The 21497-nt window shown below is 38.7% G+C and overlaps 1 protein-coding gene across 2 annotated transcripts in view; it reads right to left on the reverse strand.

Moving 5' to 3' along the window:
• Window positions 1–513: 513 nt before the first annotated feature.
• The window catches only part of PDE1C (phosphodiesterase 1C), a 622342-nt gene continuing 601358 nt past the window's right edge, over window positions 514–21497 (reverse strand). For both annotated transcript variants that reach the window (XM_063100844.1, XM_063100845.1), the window contains one exon: window positions 514–683. In XM_063100844.1, coding sequence (XP_062956914.1) covers window positions 514–683 — 170 coding nt within the window. The remainder of the gene's footprint in view (window positions 684–21497) is intronic.

Below are 21497 nucleotides of genomic sequence, written 5' to 3' on the forward strand. Positions count from 1 at the left end.
TTTACTTGAATTTTAAATAAGTGTATTTGAATTTTAAATAAGTACATCTAAATTTTAAATAAGTGCTTAAAATTGGAAAAGATGTTTTCAGAAGTGCATTTCTTAAATATGGTGGTTATTAAACCATTGTTCTTCTTGGGGAAAGTCAACTTTCAGGGATGACGAAAGTGGCGATGGGAGGAATTTCATCTTTTCTTGACAGATTTTATCACTTTAATTTTGGTCCAGTTTATACCTTGAAAGATCTATACCGTAAAAGCCACGTGAAACAACCCTCTTTCTAGTTTGTTGCTGGCCTCTAGATTGACCCCAAATCCAGCAACTGATGAGTCTGTAAGAGAAGAACAAAGAGGAAAATCCCATAGAGGCTTCATTTTGCCTTGGTGGAGTCAACCATGACAGTACCTGTTCCGATGCCTCCAGGGGCCTTGGAGGCATATCCCGCTGCGGCCAGTGAGTGCTGAGCAGCAGGTACCTGGACCCTCTCCCACTTCCTCTCTTCTTCCCCTTGACTTATTTTCTGTTCCAGTGATGCGAGATGTTCTGAATCTTTTTCAGTTTGATCCTCTGATCCAGCATCTTGTACCTTGCAGGATGCTCATCAGTTTTCTTTGGGACCGAAGGGGCATAGGAGCTGGATGCGTAAGCAGGGCGTTTAAAATGACGCAGAGGAGGCTTGATGACTGGAGGCCATGGAAAGGAAGACAGACAACATTAGACTCACAGGGACACGGCACAACCCAAGCATCGTGGGCAGGTTCCTCTTGTCCTGCTTATTTCCTCCAAGCCAGGAAACAAACAGGGTTGGATTCTCACTGGGAGCATTACTGCGAATAGATGAATAAGCATATTATCACCTTGGTCATTTGCTTAAAATAAAGAAAGACAAGAAATTCCTAGAGAGAGACAGTCTTGACCCCAGTACGTAAAGGTTCTTTGGCAATGAATGAATGGGGTTAAGAACGTGAGAAGGAGCACTGGGGTCACTTTTGGGAACAGCAAAGCAAACACAGTGAGGAGAGTCATACCATCAACAGCATCTCGCATTGCATGTAAGCTTTTAGAGTTGGAAGACAGTGCTCCATCTAGAAGTGCTAATACAAAGTACACCACTGAGAAAATGTTTGCGAAATACATATAAAGGTCTTCTATCCAAAATATAAAAAGAACCCTTACAACTCAACAAAAGGAAATAAACAACCCAATTTTAAAATGGGCAAAATATCTGAACAGACTCCTCCAAAGAAGATACATGTGTCAAATAAGTTTAGCAAAAGCTGCTCAAAAATTTTTGTCATTAGGGAATTGTAAATTAAAAAACAATGATATAATTCTTCACACTTACACAAAGTGCTAACTCACACCCCCCTCACCCCCGCCAAAAAAACCCAACAGTACCAGTTGCTGGCCAGGATGCAGGTGCAGGGCAACAGGAACTCTCATTCTTGATGGTGGGAATGCAAAATGGTGCAACCACTTTGGAAGATGGTTTGATAGTTTCTTGTGAAACTAGACATGGTCTTATCATATGATGTAGCAATTGTGCTCCTGGGTATTTACTCAACTGATTGAAAAGCTGTGTCCTCATAAAAACCTGCACATGAATTTTTATAGACACTCTATTCATGAATGCCCAAAACTGGAAGCAACCAATGTGTCCTTCAATAGTTAAATGGATAAACAAATTGTGGTACATCCACACAATGGAATTTTACTCAGTGATAAAAAGGAAATGAACTATCAAACCATAGAAAGACATAAGTGGATATTAGATGCATATTGCTTAGTAAAAGAAATTAGTCTGAAAAAACTACATGTCATATGATTGCTTTTATATTACATTCTTGAAAGTACGAAACTATAGAGATGATAAAAAGATCAGTGATTGCCAGGGATTTGGATGGAGAAGAAAAGGTTAAGTAGGTGACGCACAGAGCATTTCTAGGACAGTAAGACTATTCCACATGACACTGTAGTAGTGGATGCACTATACCATGCATTTGTTAAAACCCATAGAACTTCATAGCACAAGCAGTAATCCTTGATGTAAGCAAATTTTTTAAAAAAACTAGGAGATTGAGGGAATCCCAGAATAAAGGGTAAAATGTAACAAAACAATCTAACTGTGTTGCAAACATAGGAAACAACCTCACTGAAGAGAATAGGGGAGAAGATACTCACCTAAGTAACTTTGAATATGAGGAAAATCTGTAAGACTAAAGGCCAAAGAAGCTATACACAAGCACTACATGCTAGCTGACAAGGTTGTTTCCCGTGGAGGTAGAGGCTAACACTTCTGATGCCACCTTTCCTGCACACTGGAGCTGAATGATTATGTAAGTGTGGAGTGGACAGACAGAACTACTGGTATGTGAATTTACAGACAAGGAGAAGAAGAAGGGTAGAATGATCCATGTGGTAATGGACAAGGCTTGGAGACAACAATAGCAATTTATAGTCAGCTTAATAAAGATACAGATAATTATATATAAACATATTAATAGAAACTGGTATATACATGGGTCAGTATACACACATATATATTTCCTTTCTCTACCAGAGGAAAGGGTCCGGGAGCAATGACGTAGCTACATACTTAGAAGCCTCAACAGCAATGAGTGCACCTCGTGCCCAGATCTTGTTTTTTAATACCACCCTACAATTTTAAAAAAACAGGGCGCCTTGTAGAAACAACTGATTCTAGGACTAGGGTATAATATACAAGATGTACCTGGAGCATCTCACAGAGCGAGAAAATAAAAAAGTACTCAAAAACAAACAAATTACAATAATAGAAAAAAGAGTCCCAAATGAAAGACTACCAAATGGCCAAAGGTGGAACAATTTGAGCAACAAAACAAAAAAGGCAGTGTCAGATTATAAACCAACGTATATAATAAATATTCATGAGTCTATATATACAAATGATTGAATAAATAAATAACTATGGACAAGACAAATCTCTTATGCAGGAAAATTCCAAATAATTTATGTGTGGGCTGGACATAGTGACATCCTTCCAAAGAGTACAATCTAGAAAAGGGACAAAAGAGTAACTTTACAGCAGAGAAATTTAATAAACATGACCTCATCCAAGAGATTAAGGTTGACATCAAAAGCAGTAAGCCTGTCGGTAGTACACACCCTTGATATCATGTGATAAAAATTAATATTTTGTGATGAAAATAAAACTTTACCTCTGTGGTCTTCCTCCCAAAAGTACATAAGCACAATCTAATAATGAAAAACCATCAGATAAATCCCAATTGAGGCACATTCTATAAAATACCTGACTAGTATTCCTCAAAACTCTCAAGGTCGCCAAAAACAAAGTCTGAGAAACTGTCATAGCCGAGAGGATCCTAAGGAGACATTACAAATGGATGGGATCCAGGAACAGATAAAAGGCACTAAGTAACAACCAGGAAAGTCTGAATAAAGTGTGGGCTTCAGATAATGCTAACAATAATAATAATGATAATGATGATGATAATAATAATAATAGTAATAATAATAATGTATATCATCTAACCTGCAAATCTAGAAGCAGAAGAAGGTAAGATACTGATTGATTCTACCTCCCTCCTCTGTCTCCTGCTCTAGTCCCCCCAACCCCTTCTTGGTTCTGCTGGGAAGTGTTTGGTCAGTGAGACAATGTACACATGAACAAAGGTTATAAAAAGTTAAATGATAATCAAAAAGAGACTAGATAGAGTAACTAGGTAAAAGGTGTGAAGAAGCAGAGCTGGTGCCCCAGTCTGCTCCACCTTCACTTGAAGAGCCAGCAAAGGAGAATGCTACACAGGTGGCTGAGCTGAAAGGGCTAATGTGGGGACACATCTGTCACATCACTGAGGCTCCCTTTGTGAAAATCCGGCTCTGCAAATCTCTTCCAATAACAGTAAAATGCATGGTGTTTATGATCAAGCAAAAGATTGGAAACTACTTAAATGTACAATCATAGAAGACTTGGTTAATTCTGGCACATTCTTAAAATATACTACTGTGAAACTATGAAAAGATGATATTAACACAAATAAAGGTTCATGCAATACTGTTAAACGAAAAAAAGCTGTATGAGAGGACTCCAAAAAGTTCATGAAAAAATAGAAAGATGAAATAGAAAAGATGAAAGATAATACAAATCTTTCCATGAACATGGAAAGTTATGTATATAATCTAATCTCATTACTATAAAATATACAAAAATGTGCATAGGAAAATCTGTAAGAACGTGCATTTAAATCATAGCAATGATTATCTCTGAGTAGCATAAACATGCCTATTTTATTTCTTTTTGGTTGTTTACATTTTCTAAGTTTTCTATGATGATCAGGTTTTAGTGATGTAACTTTTTAAAAAGAAACATACTATAAAAAATTTCCTCTATAGAGTCATCAGAGCAGTTCCACAAAATCATAACTAATAGAAAGAAAGTGAGGAAAACTTGAGTTCACTTTGAGCTTTAGCACTGGACATTTTGAACCCATAGCTAAATACATTTTTCCGCAGCATGCAAATTAATATTTATTCATCAACTTCTTAGAGCACCTACTGTGTGTTGCTGAAATAACAGTGAAGAAACAGACAGAAATCCCTGCCCTCATAGGGCTTCCATTCTAGTAACACCCTGTGAAACTGGTGACTCGCTTACAGAAGAAAAAACTGTCTAAGTGATACATTAAGTGATACAGGCTCCTGAATGCCCACGCCAACTGTGCCCTTTGAGTTATTCTAACATGTAGTAAAGACCATCACCAAATGGTGCTACTGCAACATAATAATACATATTCTTCTATAATAATATAGAACAACACGGGTTTTTTTGTTTGGGGGTTTTTTGTTTTTAAGATTTCAGAGTGCTTAATTCTGTTTCTTTTTTTTTTTTTTTCCGTGACCGGTGCTCAGCCAGGGAGTGCACCGCTCATCCTTATATAGGATCTGAACCCGCGGCGGCGGGAGCGTCGCCGCGCTGCTAGCTCAGCACGCTACCGAGTGCGCCACGGGCTCAGCCCATTAATTCTGTTTCTTACGGTAAACGAGGGATTATGGCACCAGACACTCTAGAAACAAATGTAAAAACAGTCCTGTTACCCTGGAGAATGGAGCAGAGTCAGGAGAGGCTTCAGATCAAGGTGATTGTTGGAAATGCCTGGGCTAGCTGATTTACTGCTCTACACGCCATAGTCCCTCTCCATATTCATTCCATTTTCACTACTCAGCATGAACCCGGCCAAAGTATTATTGAATTTCCCTCCTCTCAGCGTGAAGAAACATTTACCGTTGGCTGGAATTCTGATTGTCAGAAAGAAAACTCTCCTTGCGACTGGAGTCGCTGCAAATAGAGTTGAACCTGCTGATAGAGATCAACTCCCCACTGAAACCGTGGAAATACTTCTGTACCTGCTGTCACCCTCACTCAAAATGTGAGAAGAAGGAAAATTTCAGAGATGCTGTTTTGTACACATTCATTGCCTTTCCCCTCTGCAGGAGAATGTGATTCGATAACAGGGCAAAACAACAGGGCCAGGCATGAGGGCACTATCTTGAATTTAATGTGGACCTTTTTCTGGGGTGCTGGTGTGGCCCTTCAGGGTGCTTTCATTTGTCTTCTGGCTATTCCTGAGACATGGGAAAGGTTCTGACCTTCCCTCTTTCAATGACTGGCCACTTCCCACAGCTGAACCCAGCCAGTAGTACAACCCCCCTCCCCTGGTGGAGAAGCAAACAGGAGCACAGCCCCACCCCACCCATCCACACGCTTGATAATCAGCAAGTCGGACATTTCTTTCCCTTGGGGATACATTCAAAAAGTCTGCCCTCATCTCTTAGAGCAGTTTACTTGGAGAAAACAATTAATTAGCTAATGAAGACGTCGACAAAGGTACAAATCTCTGAATGGGCCCTGAACTTGGACAAGTCATTATCTGTGTTACTTTCACAGGTGCTTAGGAAGAGAACGTTCAAGACAAAAATTGACACAGCGCCACACTTTATTTTACAATTGCACACATATTTGTTTTTCATGAAAGCGATGCTCTTTTAGGAGTTTTAACTCTCATCTTTTTCATAAACACCACAATTCCTCCCGAAGGTGTCTGACTTTCTCCTCTCCCAGTGCCGCTGACAGTCTGTCTTTTATTTTCTCTTTCTCTCTCTCACCATTCTCTTTGCTCTGTCTCTCAGACCACTTTGCTTGGTGGCTACTTTCTTCGTTGCTATTGTTTGACGTGGGAAACTATTGCACAGAATTATTCTTCTCCAGAAAACAGATCCAGATTTATTCATATATCAAATTAATACAGCTGTGAGTTGGGTTCAGAGATTAAAACATAAACGAGGGGTTTTAAAGCTCTTTCTTTAAGATTACTTATATTAATTAATCGGCTGTTGCCCAAAGTACCCTTCAATAAAGTTGTGAATGTAATAGGTATGAATGGGGGAGGAAGAGCTTCATCAGTCAAACTAAATTTAAACTGGTATCTTCCTGCTTGGATTTATGAGCTTCTTAAATAATGGCAATATGTATTATGGATCCCTGAGAGCAGCCAACAGCATGTAGTTTTTCTCAAATTTATTTGGCTAAGAAGCCCCTTTTTATCAGGAGCATCTTACAGAGGATTATACAGTGCTCAGCAGAAAATACTTTCAGAGAGACTGGATTCGTTACCATGATCATATCCGTATATTACTACCATAAGTCATGAATTCAGTACACCCTGCTGTTTTGCACTGAGAGCAAGTCAGAGGGAATAGTCAGGAGTCCTCATCTATATTTGGATCTGGCCTAATTCCCTTGAGTTAAGGATAATTTCCATTAGAATCAGTCTTTCAGTCTTGGTTCTTTCCGTTCACCCTGACTGCAGTGCCATGATCATCTGGAACCACCACACTGCAGCGCGGCAGCGTCTTCCTGTGGGGACTTTCGGAATCTCTGTTACACAGCGCCACCTCAAATGGCAACGATCGGTCTACTCTTAGCTTCTGAATAAATTCTAATACTGGCACCTTTTTATTTTTTTATTTTTATTTATTTATTTTTTTTTTTTATTTTTTTTATTTTTTAAATTTTATTTTGTCGATATACATTGTAGCTGATTAATGCTCCCCATCACCAAAACCTCCCTCCCTTCTCCCTACTGGCACCTTTTTAAAAAAAGAAGTGGACGTCTGTTTTCTTCTCTTTCAAAGATAATGCCATGATATGATCTTTGGGAAGGACAGTTCCATCTATAAACATTTTCTACCTGCATTTATATGCGGGCATGCACACACACACAGAAAACATATACCAAACTAATAAGATAAAAATAATCATTTATTGCCACTTAACTGCTATTTTACATGAAGAAAAAAAATCCTACTGCCGTAGATTCCACTTATAAAATCAGTAGTATCTATTTGTGGTGTGTTCCTGAAATCTCATTGAAAGCCCTTATAAAAATGCACAAAAATCATCCAGGAGTTTTAAATTGCAAGGGATTGGAATGCTAACATCAGCTCTATTGAGGGTAGGACAATGTAAAAACTGAGCCTGTGATTTTCATTTCAGGAACTGCTATGGTAAAATAATTATAACAGCTGACAAATACGTATTGTGTACCAACCACAGGCACTATGGTAACTAGGCGCGATGCTAAGAATTGAATGAATTAGCCTTTATTATTCACTACAGTCCTATGAAGCAAGCTCAATTGCTCCCTTTTTGGATAAGAAAACTGAGGCTTAAAGAGCTTAGGTAACTTGCCGGTATGAAGGGAGTCTGCATTCTGGATTCACATCCAAGCAGTCTGACTTCAGATTTCCTTCTCCATATTTAAAATAATCTTGAATCGAAGTTCAGAGTTTTAATAACTACCGTAGTAAGTTAAAAGAGTTAAGTTAAAATTGTACCTCATTTATATTACCAATATTTGAGTAAACACCTGTGTCATACACTGAGTCCCTGAATACCCTTGTTAATAGCTGTAACCTTGTTTCCCCGAAAACAAAAGTAAATCACTGCCCTTAATACAGTTTTTGGTAATGGCTGAGGAAGGTACTATGTAAAGGCTCTGATTAACAGGTCTCTTAAATAACTGCTTTCTCTCTCCCCTCACCTGTACCAGGTTGGAATGTTAACAGGTATTCTGAAAGGTGAGGCCGGTGGAGACAGCAGGTAAGCTCCAGGACGTTAGGGGAAATTATTCACTTGGTGGTTCTGACCCCTGGCTGCATATGAGAACCACATGGAGAGCTTTTAAAAATCCTGCTGCTCCAGTTGTAGCCCAGACCACTCACAGCAGAACCTGTGGGGGTGGGACCGACACCTTAGGAGTCTTCAAGGCTCTTCAGATAATTCCAGTGTGTTGGAATTTGAGAACTACTGTCTTAGTCTCTACAATCCTTTCCTTGCTCATCTTCACATTCATTATCTCATTTGCAGCCCCCACCATCCTTGGAAGGTGGCCAGATTCAGTTCTCTGTCACCATGTGACTTGGCCATTTGATTTCAGTTTTCCATTAAAAAAAAAAAAAAAAGAAGAAGATAATAACACTCCCTTCAGAGAGTAATGGTGAGAATTAAAAAAAAAAAAAAAAAATCACGCACGTGAAAGCAGCAAGCATAGCTGATACACAGTAGGTCCTCATTCAGTGTGTTTCCAACCCTTTCCTCAATGAAGACCCTATTTTTCAGGATTTATCTGGAAGATTTGCAATTGCCAAGAAAATTCAGTAGCAGCATTCTTTCCCAAGTAGGGAATTTATTTGCCTCTCCAGGACACAAAAGCATTAGCGTGAGGCCATGCTAATGGGAGTCCTTTCCTTTTGTAGAAATATAATTTAGCCACATTAACCCAACCAGAAAATGACTCAAACCATACACCTGAGATGTAGTGTTGTCTAAGGTGACAATCTATTCTGCAACTCTTCAAGGTTGTATCTTATAATGATTAACCCCCTATCTACATTTTTAAAGACTCTGGTCCCCAGAGATTTTACCTCAAGAAAACGTGAATGCTAAATTATCTGTGGCTCTGATTTTTTCACCTCATAGAGCCCAGAGCTCAGAGGGCAGGAGGCTGCTGGCTGAGAAGTGACCCAGTAGGAGCTGAATTGACCCTGCTGGGACCAAATCACTTCCAATCTGGTAGGGAAAGACAGGTCCCAATGAGCATTTCCAGGTCCCCAGAGGAGTGTATGTCCACAGGGAACAACAGCTCAACCACATAGTTTTGCTGCCCTTCATCCAGCCAGAAGCTGTTAGCTCCCACCTGTGGTTCTCGGCTCCGGATGTGCGAGATCACCCAGGGAGATTTTAAAAGTACTGATGCCCGAGCCCTGCTCCCGTGAATCTTTGAAGTAATTAATCATCAGCATGTTTGCAATGCCCGGTGATCCCCATGTGTAGCCAGGGTTCAGAGTCATTGACCTAGGCTGTCTTTGTTTTGAGAACAAGTCAGCTTTTTCTGAGGTTTAGAGGGATGCTTGGGGCAGTGATGGCTCCGGTCAGCATATGCAGACCTGCTCCCTGTTCCCGTTGGCTAGGAGTTACCAACTCTTGGCCAAGTGCTAAGATCTGTGACAGAAAAGTGAACCCATGAAAGCCTCCTTTGGGGAGAGGTGGGTGGTATTATGCGAGAAGCATGGGCTTGGGTCACACATAGCTGGGCGAGGCGAATACTAACTGCGAGATCCTAAGGTAATAATTCATCCGTTCTGGCACTCAGGATCTTGTTTTCTTTCTTCCTTCTGTAAAATAGGAAAATTAGTAACTGCCTTACGTGGTTGTTGTTGAGCGTTTAAAGAGGATATAAGTGAGAAAACGTATGTGCGATACCTTACACAGTGCCCAGTATGTCATAGGCATTTGGCATATGAGGATCACTGTGACATAGCACAGGGAGAAGCAAGGTCATCACTAGTGCCTAGTAATGGCCTCCTCCCGGGTGCATTTTCTATGACAGTGTAGAAAAATCACTCTAATGCCCCACACGACTGGATTTTACTACATGAAAGATCTCATCACACAATGAAGAGATTAACTTAACAAATTTATTTGTGAATATTTGGCAGAGAACACATCACTTTGATTCACGAAAGACCAATTATCCAAAATGTGCATTTGTGAAAATACATATTTCCATTCAGCTACCTGAAGGTACCACTTTGCTGAAACCAAGTGCCATTCTGAGGAAAGCAAAAACATCTAGCCCACATTCTAAACTATTTATGTGATATAAAAATGTGGGGTTCATTCAGTCACTTTGAGAAATGCCTAAGAAGGAGTATAAAAGAGTTCTGGAAATCTAGATGGGAAGTGTGGCTTAGACAACCAACCAGGATGGAAGGAGTTCCAGTCCCTGAATTCTAATCTCAATATAATTGGGAAAATGTAGGAAAATGACAAGGGCACTTCTGATTCTTAAGACTCTTGGCATTCATTATGCTGAGCTGTGATAATTCTTCGAGTCACTTCCATTGGAAGTCATTCCTGAGCTGCTGATTCCCTGGTCTTCTAGACACTTCTTTGTGCTTTCTCCCATAGACAATTCAATCTTGCCTATATACTTCCTGATGACAGGGACAGAGTGTGTATATACTTGCACCCCCAGAACTTAACCGCAGTACTGATAACAGTTGGTGCTGAGAACTATTTAATGAACTAATAAACTACTGTACATCACAATCAGTAACCTCCGTAAATCTCCCATTTACTAAATAATAGATGAATCAGTTCACATACCAGCTGGCAAAGTTGCTTGAGATCTACAGAATCTAATATTTCTCCCTTACTTCGGCAAAGTCTTGATACCTAGATTTGCTGCCCATGTTTGCCTAAGAAGATGTCAGCAAGTACCTTTCCTCTCAAGTTTCGCACCTGAGAGCTGAGCAAACCTTTGTTTTACACAAGGGCTAAAACCTCAGCTCATTACTATATGTCTCTCTATAAGAGGCACTGAGGTATAGTTTTCAAGCCCTCCTCTCCCTGACAAATAGGTGACAGGGGAGGAGCAATTAAGTAAGGCTGGACAATCAGCTTTTGTCTTATTCAAACAACAGCTGCCTATCAAATGCCCTGCGACCTGATGGCTTAATGCCGAGGATACAAAGAATAAGAATGACCCTCCTCAAGGAGATGACCATTTTAATCTAGTTCTTTGTTTTCTTCTTGTTTGCTCTGGCACACACAAAGTGCGTGATTCATGCTGTTTCAGCAGAGAAAAACATTTTAGAGATTATTCAAGCCGTGTCTTTTGCTTGATTTTTCTCATCAACATGCACATTTTTTCCACGTGTGCATGTGAAAATTGGAAATGTAAGGTTAATCAGTAGCTCTATGTCATTTGTTCACACTAACAGTGACCAGCTTCAGAAGAAGCCTGTGAAGATAAATTTCTTCAGGATTATAGAGCTCTGAAGTGCTAGATCAAGGCATAGCAAATAGGTCTGATCTAATCCATACTAATTGACAACAGCCATCCCTCAAACTGAACTCAAGGTAAAAGTCACAGAGAGAACACTCACTCAATTCTCCACTTGAAAGAGAGTACAGGGTCTCTCCACATCCCCACTATGTGCTTAAAATTGGTACATGGGGAATTCATCTAGTCCCCAGGCAGAATACAAGTGTGAAAAAAAGGTGGTGAAATCATGATCTCTTTAGTATTAATCTTTACCAATGAATCTCAGAGAAAAGAGCAGTCTTGCCACCTGCCACTTACTAACTATCAGCAAGCTATTCATCTGTTTGTGCCTCAGTTTCCTAATCTGTGAAATGGAGATAATAATACCTTCTTTAGAGGGTTGTTCTGAGGATTTGATGAAATAATACATGTTAAGAACCAATCTAGCTTGTCCCTGATATTTGTAGGTGTTCAATCCATATCAAAGTGTTTGTTGTTAAAAACCTGTATCAGGGAGATCAGAAGTCAGTATTTTTTTAAGTTAATTACTCAATAACTTACAATACATGAAATATACTGTTTTGGTAAAAGAAACATATGCTTCCTAAAATGTCGTCAGACCTCAGAGGTGGTCAGGTCTCTTCTGAGGAATCCTCTGGATGGATGTTTTATCCGTAGTCCCCTAAAACAGGACAAACAACAATGTCACTGCAAGCCAGCTGGCATTTAAACATACAAACTCTTTCTACAGCAGGCAGTGGAGTTTAGAAGCAGAGCTGCATCTACTGCCAAGACTACTGTGCACGCCAGCAGCTACACGCAGGGAGGCCCCAGCAGCTATCTGCATCCATGAATGACGATGGTACTATACCTTTCCATCTAAGATCACTTCAGGAAAGTGATGTGACCGAGGTGCCCTGGGGAAGCTGCTCAGAAGTAAGTCACTGACTAGTCCGGATCGTTGGCAGTCATGACTGTTGGTGGTGGTGAAGCTCTGGGCCACTCCTCTGGTGAGAGCCAACGTTTCCCAGCTTTCCATCATTGATGCCCACCCGCTTGATTGGGTTCACAAATCCCATGGGGCAATATAAAGTTGGCTCTAGAAAAAAAAATGGCTGCAGGTGCTATGACTTTACCATACAAGAGTCACTTTGCTCTAGATGTGCAAGGAATCAAGGTGATGTCCCCAGAGCAGCTTTCTGGTGCTGGAGCTTCAAGGTGACTCCATAGGTAATTTCAGAAGCCACACAAGCAGCTCTTTAATAAAGTGGTCTCGAGGGGCTTCTGGATTGAGACATGTTACTTGCCAAAATTTCTTCACACCTGAATCCTTATATTCCAACACACATTTCACCCAAAGTGTTAGAAAGGGAAGATATTAAATTAATTGGAAATGTCAGTAAAATTGTGTGTACATGAATGAAAACAAACAAAATTTTCTTAGAAAACAGCCACAGATTTTCAACTTAAAAAATTCTTTAATATAAATAAAATATTTTAAGCATACAGAAAAGTGTAAATAATAACATAACAAATACCCATTGTACTCTTAATAAGATTTTATCAAATCTTAACATTTTGCATATTTGCTCAAAAGATTTAATAACGCAGGTAGAATTGAATTACCCTGTATACCCTACCCCTACATGATACTTCCCTCTCTTTCCAAAAAATGCCATCACCCAGAATTTGATATTTATTATTCCTGTGCATATATTCACGAGTTTATTGCATTTGTATCCATAAAGTAATATTTCTTCAAGTTTTAAAACAATATAAATTGTATTAAACGGTATAAATCTTGTTGCAACTTGCTTTACTCACTCAACATTATGCTAAGCATTGTTTATAATAGCAAAAAATGGAAAATAACTTCAATAGGAAACTAATTAAATACCTTGTGGCACATTTATATAACAGAATGCTATACAGATGCAAACATGGATTTTATTTTTTCCTCAAAGAACCAGCTTTATATTTTGCATGGAATTTCTTTTTCCAGACATTAGCTAACCTTCTGTGAGTTTTTTTAAAGGTGTGTCTCTTCAAAGCAGGATGGAGCTGGGTTTTGTTTTTGTTATCTAATCAGATAATCTCTGTATTTTAAAAGCAAGTTTAAGCCCCTTACAATTATTGCTGTTAATGAATTTTATAATTATTTCTGTTATCTAATTTTACTTTGTGTTTATGATTCCTTGTTCTTTGCTTCTTTGTCTTCCATTCTGCCTTCTATGAAGTTGATATATTTTCTATAGTCTCTTTGATGTTGTTCATTTTCTCTCTTAGATGCTTGTCTTAATTGGCTTGGGCTGCTATAACAAAGTAGCATGACTGAGTGGCTTATAAACAACAGAAATTTATTTCTCATAGTTCTAGATAGTGGAAGTCCAAGATCAGGATGCTAGCATGGCTAGGTTCTGATGAGGGCCCTCTTTCTCTTCCAGGTTTTAGACTGCTGAATTCTTGCTGAATGATGGAAAGAGAGGGAACTAGCTCTCTGGGGTCTCTTTCATAGGGGCACTAATTACATTCATGATGGCTCTACTTTTATGACCTAATCACCTCCCAAAGACCCCATCTCCAAATATCATCACAGTCGGGATTAGATTTCAACATACAAATTTTGGGAGGTATAAACATTCAGTTCATAATAATGCTATATCTTATTATTTTACTGATGGTCATTTGTCATTAAATGTTACAAAATTACAAAGTGCTGCCAAAGACAAAATAAATTGTAGCACTCCTTCACTCTATATTGAAATATCTCTCCTCCCACATATAGCTTCTCTTTTCTATTTCAGCATAAAAACTGGACATTATTTCTATGGTCACTAGTTACTCGAATATACCAACATGTTTTATTTATTAACTTGTGTATGCAGCATTAATTCTTCTGTCTCACACCTTCCTTTTGGGTCACTTTTCTTCTTGTTGGAGCATATCCCTTACCATTTTTTAAGTGAAGGTCTGTGAGTGGTAAATTACATCATTATATACCTGAAACTATTTTTACTTTGCCTTCACTCATAACTAATACTTTAGCTTTTTAGTTATTATATATTTCTTTACTTTCCCTCTGCATGTGGAAGATATATCTTCATTGTCTTTTGGCATCTACTGTTGCCAATGAAAATTTTGCTATCTGTTGATCTTTGGTTGATTATTTGCAGTTTCTCTGAACATAACAAGCTTTTCATAGCATTTAAGATTTTTTCATTCTTGATGCAATTTTGGGCAATCTCACACAATGTCTCTCTTTCTCTCTCTCTCTTTCTCTTTAACACACAATTTCTTTAGGTATGCATTGGTTTTCATTTAGGTATGACAATTAAGGTACACTTTCCATCTGAGAATTTGAATCTTTCTTCACTTCTGGGAAATTATTACCTATTTGTTAAAATATTGCTTTCCCACCTCTGTCTCCATATTCTACTAAAATTCCTGAGGGATGCATTTTAGAGCCATTTATCTATCTTCAATACTTTCATTTCTTATTGAATTATAATTCTTTTTTTTTTTTTTTTTTTTGTCTTTTTTGTGACCGGTACTCAGCCAGTGAACACACCGGCCATTCCTATATAGGATCTGAACCCGCGGCGGGAGCGTCGCTGTGCTCCCAGCGCCGCACTCTCCCGAGTGCACCACAGGGTCGGCCCTGAATTATAATTCTTATACCAAAGACTTCACCCTTTTGAGATATATAGTTCAGTAGTTTTGGGTATATTCACAAGGCTCTGCAACAATCACCACTATCTAATTCCAGAACATTTTTATCACTCCTAAAAGATATCTCATACCTTTGAGAAGGTACACCCCACTCCCTTCTCTCTTTGGACTCTGACAACCACTAATCTACTTTCTGCTGCTATGTATTAACCAATTTTGAATATTTTACATAAATGAAATCACACAATATATGATTATTGTGTCTGGCTCCTTCCACTGAGCAAAATGTTTTTACCATTGATCCATGTTGCAGGATGTATCAGTACTTCATTCCTTTAGTGTGGCCAAATAATATTCCACTGTATGAATATACTACATTTTGTATATACATTCATCAGTTGGTGGATATTTAGGTTGTTTCCACATTTTGGCTATTATAAATAATGCTGCTGTGGACATTTGTGGACAAGTTTTTGTGTGAATATATGTTTTTGATTATCCTGGATCTATGCCTGGGAGTGGAATTGCTGGGTCATTTGGTCACTCTGTGTTTAACATTTTGAGGCACCACCAAACTGTTTTCTAAAGTGGCTACACTATTTTATATTCCCAACAGCAATGCGTGAGGGTTCTAATTTCACATCCTCACCAACACTTGTTATTGTCTATCGTTCTCATTCTATCCATCCTAGTGCATGTGAAGTGATACCTCACTGTAGTTTTGATGACTTATGATATGGATCATCTTTTCATATACTAATGGTCATTTGAAGATCTTCTTTGGAGAACTGTCCCAGTCCTTTGCCCATTATTGAATAGGGTTGTTTGTTTCTTTTGTCATTGAGTCATTGGATTTCTTTATATATTCTGGATATAACACCTAATCAGACATATGATATGAAACTATTTCTCACATTCTGTGGATTGCCTTTTCAATCTGTTGATAGTGTCCTTTGATGCACAAAAGCTTTTAATTTTGATGAAGTTCAATTTATCTATTGTTTCTTTTGTTGCCTGTGGAATTCTTGGCTTTGTGTGTTCTTCTCCACCTCCCACCCGTGGTCTGTCTCTCTCTTCTTCTCTCTCCTTGGCCTTTCTAAAGTCTTCCAGTTACTTCTACTTAGTCCCTTAAGCTTCCACAACAGAGCCAGCACTTACAATAACACTTTGTGTCTAGCAACCACAATCATATTGGGGATACCACACATCCAATTCCAAAGCTAGCCTGGTCTGGTAGAAAAGCTGTATTAATGCCCTTCCATCTCACTAGGCCAGTAGCTTCCCTTCAATATTATTAAGATGTAACTCTAGGCAATAGGTCAGCAGCAGTTTTTTCAGCCTCCCCATCCTATGCCCGGTATTCAGCCTATGTCCTTGGCTTGGGTTCCCTGTGTCCCCTAGAGCACATTTAGTCTCTTTTGCTTCACAAGATTAAAGCTCCTTCCTGACACTCCCCACACAGGATGCAGAGCACAGCTGTCCCATGGCTTTGGTTCTGTGGTGTCAGTCTGCAGACTGTGTTGAAGTTCCCTTTCATTTCTGGTCCCCAGAGCTGTTTGTCTCTAGCACTGGCCTCTTTAAAATAATTACTTATTAATTAATTAATTAATATATTTATTCTACCCATCCTTGCATGTATTTATTGCAGAGGAGTGTGTTTCAAGGAATGAACTTACTGGGCCGTCTTGACCAGAATTCCCAACAGATAGTTTCATCTCTTTAATGACTGAATTGGATTAGCCTCCATCTCATTGATCTGATTACACTGGATCTAGCCATTTAGATAGTGTTGAAGAAAACAACACATAAACCCTAAAATCCCTAACTAGGTCCATTCACTGACTGCATAATAGAAGTTTTTAAATGCTACTATTTATTGGTGGTAGTTAAAAAGAATTATCTCTTGTATATCTGTGATATTAACAAAAGCTCCTCTAAGGTGGAGTTGTGAATGGAGCTAGTGGGGCAAGGGGAGGGGGCTGCAGAGGTGTTTGAATCAGAAGGAGGCTACATGTGCTGCTCCTGAGGCGGGAGGGGAGGCAGAGAGCTGGCCATTGTAACAAGCAAGGTGAAGGGTGTTTGCTAGGCAAAGCCCAGCTAGTTATGTCAGGTGTTTTGAGAATGACCCACTCTACCTCTGTAAGCTTTGGAGATGGTCAGAACTCAGAGTCTAAAACACCCAGTTTGGAACCAGTTTAGATTGCCAAACAAAGGCCAAAGATTCTGACTCACAGGACTTGGAAACCTAGCAGGCCAGTCTAGGTTCCCAGCAGAGCATGTGAGATCCAGGTCAGCTCTGCATATTTGTATAGATAACCAGGATGACCTCAGAGATCCCACCTGACCCAGGAATGTTATGATTTTGCAAGAAGCAAACACCATCAGTTCACAGTGGAGCTGATTGGTTTAAAGCTATTTTCCTCCTAGTGCTCTATAGTCCTAATAGCACAATGACCACAAGCAAGGACGACATGAAAGGAGCTTCCGAAGACTGTGAAGCAAGGTCTACTCGGTACTAAAAAGCAAGTTAGTAGAGTTGAGCAAATCCAAACTTAAAAATGAGTCTTTTTCTGAGGATGGTTCTTTTCTGTTTAGTCATACTTTAAATTGGAGAGTGCTCACTCCCCCACCCATGTACCCAACCTTATAAACATCAGTGAACATCTGATATATGCCTGTCACTTTGGCAGCACTGGGATAGAAAAGGATAAGACAGTACCCATAGTGGAAAACAACACCTATCAGTCGGTAAGGGGACTTATAAGCAAAGCACTGTAATACAATTTTAATCACACTTACATGATTTGAAGAGGACTGCAAAGAGAAATTACCCAAGGGAAGAAAAAGGCAAGGAGCAATCCCAGCAGTCACAGAGAAAATAAAATTCAAGGGCCACTCAAGGGACACTGGGGCCAATTGTTGGACTGATGTGGAGAAAGAAGCTACAGAAATTGAAGTTGAAAAACCAGGTAGACATAAATGATATTTCATCTAATCTAAAATTGCATTAATTGTAATGTGAACTATTATTTCAGGTACAACCAAAAAAAAAAAATGCTGCTAATTAAATCATTATAAAACATTGATTGCAAAACATCCCAATTTCAGAGGGGTTAAAATTTAAGGCAGAGAAGACAGGAGCACTCATGGAGTCTTAGGCATAAGTTGTGGGCAGCCCCCATCACCCACCAGGAGGCAGGAGCACACACAGTGTCCTAGGCGGAAGCCATGAACAGCCTCCAACACCCAGCAGAAGGCAGGAGAATGCATCAGGTGCTAGGCAGGAGCTATGGACAGCACTCCCCTGCCCAGCAGAAAGCAGGAGCATGCCAAAAACACCACTTCTTTGTGGGTGGCCCACTACAGCCACCACCACAGCCACAGCTAACACAAAAGTGGCTCACTGCCACATTAGCAGCCACAGCCACCATGCAGGTGGCCCACCAGCCACTTGACAGCATTGACACAAGGAAAGTCACCAGCAGAGACCAGAAAAAGAAGAAGGTTCTCTCCTCAAAGCTCACTCCAGATAATAGAAGAAGCAGACATCAATGTAGAGATACTAGAAATGTGAAAATCCAAGAAAATATGACACCACCAAAAGAATACAATAATTCTCAAATACCAGACCCTATAGAGCAAGAAACCCTTGAAATTACTGAAAAGGAATTCCAAGCAACAATCTTAAGGAAACTCAATGACATACATGAAGACTCAGTAAGACAACAGAATGAAATGGGAAAAAAAATCCAGGATAGGAAGGAGGAAATTTACAAAAAGATAAATACCTTTAAAAAGAATGTGACAAAACTCATGAACTGAAAGTTTCATTCAATGAAATAAAAAACACAACCAAAAGCTTAAGGAGCAGGCTAGAACAAGCAGAAGAAAGAATTTCTGATCTTGGAGACAGTCATTTTGAAATATCATAGGCAGACAAAAAAAAAAAAAAAAAAAAGAAAGAAAAAAGGAATTTTAAAAAATGAAGAAAATCTAAGAGAGCTAGCAGACAATCTTAAGCACACAAACATCCAAATCATGGGTATTACAGAATGAGAGGAAAAAGAAAAAGGCATTGAAAACATATCCAGTAAAATAATAATGAAAAATTTCCCAGGAATAGAGACCTTCAGATCCAGGAGGATCAAAGATCCCCAGACAGATTCAACTAAAAAAAAATCCTCTCCAAGGCACATTATAGTCAAACTGGCAAAGCTCAAAGACAGAGAGAATCTAAATGCAGCAAGAGAAAAGTGTCAAGTCACCTATAAGGGAGCCCCTATCAGGCTAACAGCAGACTTCTGAACAGAAACTCTACAGGCAAGAAGAAAATGGGATGATACATTCAAAATACTGAAAGAAAAAAACTTCCAGCCAAGAACTCAGCAAGCCTATCCTTTAGAAATGAAAGAGAAACAGTGTATTTTCCTGACAAACAAAAACTGTGAGAGTTCACCACCATATGATCAGCCCTACAAGAAATCCTCAAAAGAGTCCTGCATCAGGCATCCAAAAAGTGATAATCACTATGGAGAACACACAAGAAAGAACAAAATCCACTAGAAGAACAAAAATGCAAACAAAAAAGAGAAAGAAACTAAATCTTACCACCTCAAAAACCAACAAACATCAGAGACAAACAGTAAAAGTGGAAGAAAGCAACAAAAGATATTGAAAACATCCAAACAAAATTTGATAAAATGCCAGAAGTAAGAAAAAACCTTTCAGTAACAACCCTAAATGTAAATGGATTAAACTCCCCACTCAAAAGACACAGACTGACTGACTGGATTAAATAGCTAGACCCCACTATATGCTGTCTTCAAGAGACTCATCTCACCTGTAAAGACACACACAGACTAATAGTGAAGGGATGGAAAATGATTTACTGTGCAAATGTAAACCAAAAATGAGCAGGAATAGCTATTCTTATATCAGCTAAAGTAGACTTTAAACCAAAAGTCATAAAAAGAGACAGAGAAGAAGGTCATTATAGATAAAGGGGTCTATCCAGCAAGAAGATATAAGAATCATAAATATATATATGCACCCAATACTGGAGTACCAAGATATATAAAACAAACACTATAAGGCCTGAAGAAAGAGATAAACCCCAGTATGATAATAGTAGGGGACCTGAACACCCCTATCTCTCTCAGCACTGGACAGATCATCTAGGCAACAAATCAACAGAGAAACGCAGGATTTAAATCACACTTTAGACCAACTTGACCTGGCAGATATATACAGAACATTTCATCCAACAAGTACAGAATATACATTCTTCTCATCAGCACATGAAACATTCTCCAGGATAGACCACATGTTAGGTCAAAAATCACATCTCAACAAATTTTTTAAAAATTGAAATCATTTCAAGTATCTTCTAAGACCACAATGGATTAAAACTAAAAATAAATAAGTGAAACTCAGGAAACCATACAAATACATGGAAATTAAATAACATTTCTGAATGACCTATGAGTCCAAGAAGAAACTAAACAGGAAATCAAAAAAATTTCTTGAAATTAACAAAAATAAAGACACATCATCCCAAAACCTGTGAGATACTGCAAAAGCAGTACTAAGAGGGAAGTTTATTGCAATAAATGCTTACATCAAAAAAAGGGAAAGATTTCAAATAAACAACCTAATGCTACACCTCAAAGAACTAGAAAAACAAGAATAATCGAATCCCAAAATTAGTAGATAGAAAGAAATAATTAAGATCAGAGCAGAACTAAATGAATTAGAGCCCTCCAAAACAATTCAAAAGATCAATGAAACAAAAAGTTGGTTTTCAGAGAAGATAAACAAAATAGACAAGCCATTAGCTAGGCTAACTCAAAAAAGAAGAGAGAAAACAAATAACAATAATCAAAAAATTAGAAATGAAAAAGGAGAAATTACAACTTATTACACAGAAACAAAAGAATCATTAGGGGCTATTATAAACAACTATACACCAACAAATTTGAAAACCTGGAGGATATGGAAAGAATTTTGGATACATGCAAACTCCCAAGACTGAACCAAGAAGAAATAGAAAATCTGAACAGACAAACAACAAGCAACAAGATTGAAGCAGTAATCAGCAGTCTCCCAACAAAGAAAATCCCAGGACTGGATGGCTTTACTGCTGCATTAAAGAGGAATTAATACCAATTCTCTTCAAACTATTCCAAAAAATTGAAACAGAAGCCATTCTCCCAAACTCAGTCTATGAGGACAGTATCACCCTGATACCAAAACCAGACAAAGATACAACAAAAAAAGAAAACTACAGGCCAATATCTCTGATGAACATAGACACAAAAATCCTCAACAAAATATAAGCAATCAAAGTACAGCAACACCTCAAAACCATGATCATGTGGGATTCATTCAAGAGATGCAAGGATGGTTCAACACATGCAAGTCCATAAAAGTGATTCATGACAT

This window comes from Cynocephalus volans, chromosome 6, assembly GCF_027409185.1.
Source record: "Cynocephalus volans isolate mCynVol1 chromosome 6, mCynVol1.pri, whole genome shotgun sequence".
In the NCBI taxonomy this organism is placed as follows: Eukaryota; Metazoa; Chordata; class Mammalia; order Dermoptera; family Cynocephalidae; genus Cynocephalus; species Cynocephalus volans.